The sequence below is a fragment of the Lethenteron reissneri genome, chromosome 70, assembly GCF_015708825.2.
Source record: "Lethenteron reissneri isolate LAM-NWPU_2019-01 chromosome 70, ASM1570882v1, whole genome shotgun sequence".
Classification (NCBI taxonomy): Eukaryota; Metazoa; Chordata; class Hyperoartia; order Petromyzontiformes; family Petromyzontidae; genus Lethenteron; species Lethenteron reissneri.
Window position 1 is genome coordinate 2474494 of NC_083848.1, and position 5363 is coordinate 2479856.

Consider the following 5363-nt stretch of genomic DNA (forward strand, 5'->3'; position numbering starts at 1 on the left):
TTTATGGCTCCTTTATAACATCAATAGGCCCCACAGTAGCTTCATCCAGCACTATTACTATAGTACTATACTGCCTTCAATTTTCATGAACGACCGGGTGTTTAAGGTTAAGCAATTTGTCGTATCCGGCTGTGTAGCATCACGTTGGCTAAGAGATGTTAACTACCTCGCCTGGTGTACAGGAGGTCGTGGGTTCGATCCCGACTCTGATGATGCCTGCTGCTGTATATCTGTCATCATCACGGTGGCTAGGAGATGTTGACTACCTCGCCTGGTGTACAGGAGGTCGTGGGTTCGATCCCGACTCTGATGATGCCTGCTGCTGTATATCTGTCATCACGGTGGCTAGGAGATGTTAACTACCTCGCCTGGTGTACAGGAGGTCGTGGGTTCGATCCCGACGCTGACGCCTGCTGCTGTATATTTGGAGTCTGCTTCTCTCTGTCATCATCATCACGGTGGCTAGATGTTGACTACCTCGCCTGGTACGCAGGAGGTCGTGGGTTCGATCCCGACTCTGATGATGCCTGCTGCTGTATATCTGTCATCATCACGGTGGCTAGGAGATGTTGACTACCTCGCCTGGTGTACAGGAGGTCGTGGGTTCGATCCCGACTCTGATGATGCCTGCTGCTGTATATCTGTCATCATCACGGTGGCTAGGAGATGTTGACTACCTCGCCTGGTGTACAGGAGGTCGTGGGTTCGATCCCGACTCTGATGATGCCTGCTGCTGTATATCTATCACGGTGGCTAGGAGATGTTAACTACCTCGCCTGGTGTACAGGAGGTCGTGGGTTCGATCCCGACGCTGACGATGCCTGCTGCTGTATATTTGGAGTTTGCGTCTCTCTCATCATCACGGTGGCTAGGAGATGTTGACTACCTCGCTTGGTCTACAGTAGGTCGTGGGTTCGATCCCGACCCTGACGATGCTTGCTGCTGTGTGTGTCTGGAGTCTGCGTGTGTCTCTCCCCGTGTGGGTGTGGATTTCTCTCCGGGGCCTCCGGAGTTTCCCCCTCTCCATGTAGAATCGACGTCGCGCGTTTAAGAGCAATGTGGCTGCCGCTGCTATACATTTTATACATTTAGATGCGACGGTGATGACGGTGGTGGTGATGACGGTGGTGGTGATGATGGTGGTGGTGGTGAAGATGATGACGGTGGTGATGATGACGGTGATGGTGAAGATGGTGGTGGTGATGAAGATGATGATGAGGATGATGGTGGTGGTGAAGATGTTGATGGTGAAGATGATGGTGGTGATGATGACGATGGTGATGATGATGGTGGTGACGATGGTGATGATGAAGATGGTGGTGATGATGATGAAGATGGTGATGATGATGGTGGTGATGGTGTTGATGATGAAGATGGTGAGGATGATGGTGGTGATGATGGTGGTGATGATGATGGTGGTGATGATGGTGGTGATGACGATGATGACGATGGTGGTGATGATGGTGGTGATGATGGTGGTGATGATGGTGATGATGATGGTGGTGATGATGATGGTGATGACGATGATGACGATGGTGGTGATGACGATCGTGGTGATGATGGTGGTGATGATGAAGATGATGATGGTGGTGATGAAGATGGTGGTGATGATGATGGTGGTGATGGTGATGATGATGATAGTGGTGGTGTTGATGGTGGTGATGATGGTGGTGATGACGATGATGATGGTGATGATGGTGGTGATGACGATGGTGATGATGAGCCGGCGATCACGTGTCCGATGTTCACGTCGCGTCTGGACAAGAAGCTACGGAGAGCAGCCGCATCCTTGCGGGACACGTGGGGTCACGTGGGGACACGGGGGAGACACGGGGGGACACGGGGGAGACACGGGGAGACACGGGGGGACATGGAGGGACACGGGGGGACACGGGGGGACACGGTGAGACACGGGGGTACACGGGGGGGGACACGGGGGGGACACGGTGAGACACGGGGAGACACGGGGAGACACGGTGAGACACGGGGGGACATGGAGGGACACGGGGAGACACGGGGGGACACGGCGTTTCCTTCGTAAAATATAACAAATCTTCAGCCCAGGACCGGCCCTCGCCACGGCAACGTGGAATTGTCCATCGGCTTGTCGCTGGGGGGCGGGGGGGGGCTTTAGCTTTGTGTGGGGGGGCACAGCGCCCTGCGGAGCAGCGTGGCGAGGCCCCTTGGCGCCAGCTGCAGCGGCGTGAGGCCCTCGCGGTTTGCGATGTCGACGCTGGCGCCGTGCACCAGCAGCAGCTGGGCCACGTCGGTGCGCTCCTCCTCGCACGCCAGGTGGCTGCGGGGAGAGGCGGAGACAGAGAGAGACAGAGAGAGACACAGAGACACAGAGAGAGAGGCAGAGACAGAGAGAGAGACACAGAGAGAGACACAGAGAGACTCAGAGAGAGAGGCGGAGACAGAGACATTGACAGAGAGAGACACAGAGAGAGACATTGACACAGAGAGACATTGACACACAGAGAGACATTGACACACAGAGAGACACAGAGACGTTGACACACAGAGAGAGACGTTGACACACAGAGAGAGACATTGACACAGAGAGAGACATTGACACACAGAGAGACACAGAGAGAGAGAGACACACAGAGAGACACAGAGAGACATTGACACACAGAGAGACACAGAGAGACATTGACACACAGAGAGACACAGAGAGCGAGAGACACACAGAGAGACACAGAGAGACATTGACACACAGAGAGACACAGAGAGACATTGACACACAGAGAGACACAGAGACGTTGACACAGAGAGAGAGACATTGACACAGAGAGACGGAGACAAATGAGTAGGCGGGTGAGTGAGTGGGTGAGCGAGTGGGTGAGCGAGTGGGTGAGCGAGTGGGTGAGCGAGTGGGTGAGCGAGCGGGTGAGCAAGTGGGTGAGCGAGCGAGCGGGTGAGCAAGTGAGCAAGCGGGTGAGCAAGCGGGCGGGCGAGTGAGCAAGCGAGTGGGCGAGCGAGTGGGCGAGCGAGTGGGCGAGCGAGTGGGCGAGCGAGTGGGCGAGCGAGTGGGCGAGCGAGTGGGCGAGCGAGTAGGCGAGCGAGTAGGCGAGCGAGTAGGCGAGCGAGTAGGCGAGCGAGTAGGCGAGCGAGTAGGCGAGCGAGTAGGCGAGCGAGTAGGCGAGCGAGTAGGCGAGCGAGTAGGCGAGCGAGTAGGCGAGCGAGTAGGCGAGCGAGTAGGCGAGCGAGTAGGCGAGCGAGTAGGCGAGCGAGTAGGCGAGCGAGTAGGCGAGCGAGTAGCGAGCGAGTAGGCGAGCGAGTAGGCGAGCGAGTAGGCGAGCGAGTAGGCGAGCGAGTAGGCGAGCGAGTAGGCGAGCGAGTAGGCGAGCGAGTAGGCGAGCGAGTAGGTGAGCGAGTGGGCGAGCGAGTCGAGTAGGTGAGCAGCGTCACGCACAGGGGCGTGTTGCCCTGCCCGTCCTGCAGGTTGAGCGAGCGAGTAGGTGAGCGAGCGAGCGAGTGAACGAGTGGGCGAGCGAGTGAGCGAACGAGTGAACGAGCGGGCGAGTGAGCAGCGTCACGCACAGCGGCATGTTGCCCTGCCCGTCCTGCAGGTTGAGCGAGCGAGTAGGTGAGCGAGTGGGTGAGTGAGTGAGCGAGTGGGTGAGCGAGTGGGTGAGCGAGTGGGTGAGCGAGTGGGTGAGCGAGTGAGTGAGCGAGTGGGTGAGCGAGTGGGTGAGCGAGTGGGTGAGCGAGTGAGCGAGCGAGTAGGTGAGCGAGCAGGTGAGCGAGTGGTCGAGCGAGTTGGTGAGCGAGCGGGCGAGCGAGTGGTCGAGCGAGTTGGTGAGCGAGTGGTCGAGCGAGTCAGCGGGCGAGCGAGCGGGCGGGCGAGCGGGCGGGCGAGCGAGCGGGCGGGCGGCGTCACGCACAGTGGCGTGTTGCCCTGCGCGTCCTGCAGGTTGCTGGAGGCTCCGTGCTGCAGCAGGAGCTGCACGCAGCAGCTGTGACCCTGAGCTGCTGCACGGTGCAGCGGAGTGGAGCGCAGCCCGTCGCTGCAGGTTCAGCGAGTGAGTGGGTGAGTGAGCGAGTGAGTAGGTGAGTGAGCGAGTGGGTGAGCGAGTGGGTGAGCGAGTGAGTAGGTGAGTGAGCGAGCGAGTAGGTGAGCGAGCGAGTAGGTGAGCGAGTGAGTAGGTGAGCGAGTGAGTAGGTGAGCGAGTGAGCGAGTGAGTGGGTGAGCGAGTGAGTAGGTGAGCGAGTGAGTGGGTGAGCGAGTGAGTAGGTGAGTGAGCGAGCGAGTAGGTGAGCGAGCGAGTAGGTGAGCGAGTGAGTAGGTGAGTGAGCGAGCGAGTAGGTGAGCGAGCGAGTAGGTGAGCGAGTGAGTAGGTGAGCGAGTGAGTAGGTGAGTGAGCGAGCGAGTAGGTGAGCGAGCGAGTAGGTGAGCGAGCGAGTAGGTGAGCGAGTGAGTAGGTGAGTGAGCGAGCGAGTAGGTGAGCGAGCGAGTAGGTGAGCGAGTGAGTAGGTGAGTGAGCGAGCGAGTAGGTGAGCGAGTGAGTAGGTGAGCGAGTGAGTAGGTGAGTGAGCGAGCAAGTAGGTGAGTGAGCGAGTGAGTAGGTGAGCGAGTGAGCGAGTGAGTGGATGAGCGAGTGAGTGAGTGAGTGGGTAAGCGAGTGAGTGAGTGGGTGAGTGAGCGGGTGAGCGAGTGAGCGAGTGAGTGAGTAGGTGAGCGAGTGAGTAGGTGAGCGAGTGAGTAGGTGAGCGAGTGAGTGGGTGAGCGAGTGAGTAGATGAGCGAGTGAGTAGGTGAGTGAGCGAGTAGGTGAGCGAGTGGGTGAGCGAGCGAGTAGGTGAGTGAGCGAGCTAGTAGGTGAGCGAGCGAGTAGGTGAGCGAGTGAGTAGATGAGTGAGCGGGCGAGTAGGTGAGCGAGCGAGTAGGTGAGCGAGCGAGTGGGTGAGCGAGTGAGTAGGTGAGGCGAGTGAGTGGGTGAGCGAGTGAGTAGATGAGCGAGTGAGTGAGTGAGCGAGTGAGTAGGTGAGCGAGTGAGTAGGTGAGCGAGTGAGTGGGTGAGCGAGTGAGTGGGTGAGCGAATGAGTGGGTGAGCGAGTGAGTAGGTGAGCGAGTGGGTAAGCGAGTGAGTGAGCGAGCGGGTGAGCGAGCGGGTGAGTGAGCGGGTGAGCGAGTGAGTAGGTGAGCGAGTGAGTAGGTGAGCGAGTGAGTAGGTGAGTAGGTGAGCGAGTGAGTAGGTGAGTGAGCGAGTAGGTGAGTGAGCGGGTGAGCGAGTGGGTGAGTGAGCGAGTGAGTAGGTGAGCGAGTGAGTAGGTGAGCGAGCGGGTGAGCGAGTGGGTAGGCGAGTGGGTGAGCGAGTGTAGGTGAGCGAGTGGAGTAGGTGAGCGAGTGAGTAGTGA

At 58.6% G+C, this 5363-nt stretch overlaps 1 protein-coding gene across 1 annotated transcript; it reads right to left on the reverse strand.

Annotated features, from left to right (window-relative positions):
• Positions 1 to 233: 233 nt before the first annotated feature.
• On the reverse strand, positions 234 to 4021 carry LOC133361002 (26S proteasome non-ATPase regulatory subunit 10-like; the record flags this gene model as incomplete). The annotated part of the gene is made up of 2 exons (XM_061579885.1): positions 234 to 2296; positions 3891 to 4021. Coding segments are annotated over 2 exons (297 nt in total), but the record flags the coding sequence as incomplete, so codon positions are not given.
• Positions 4022 to 5363: the final 1342 nt, after the last annotated feature.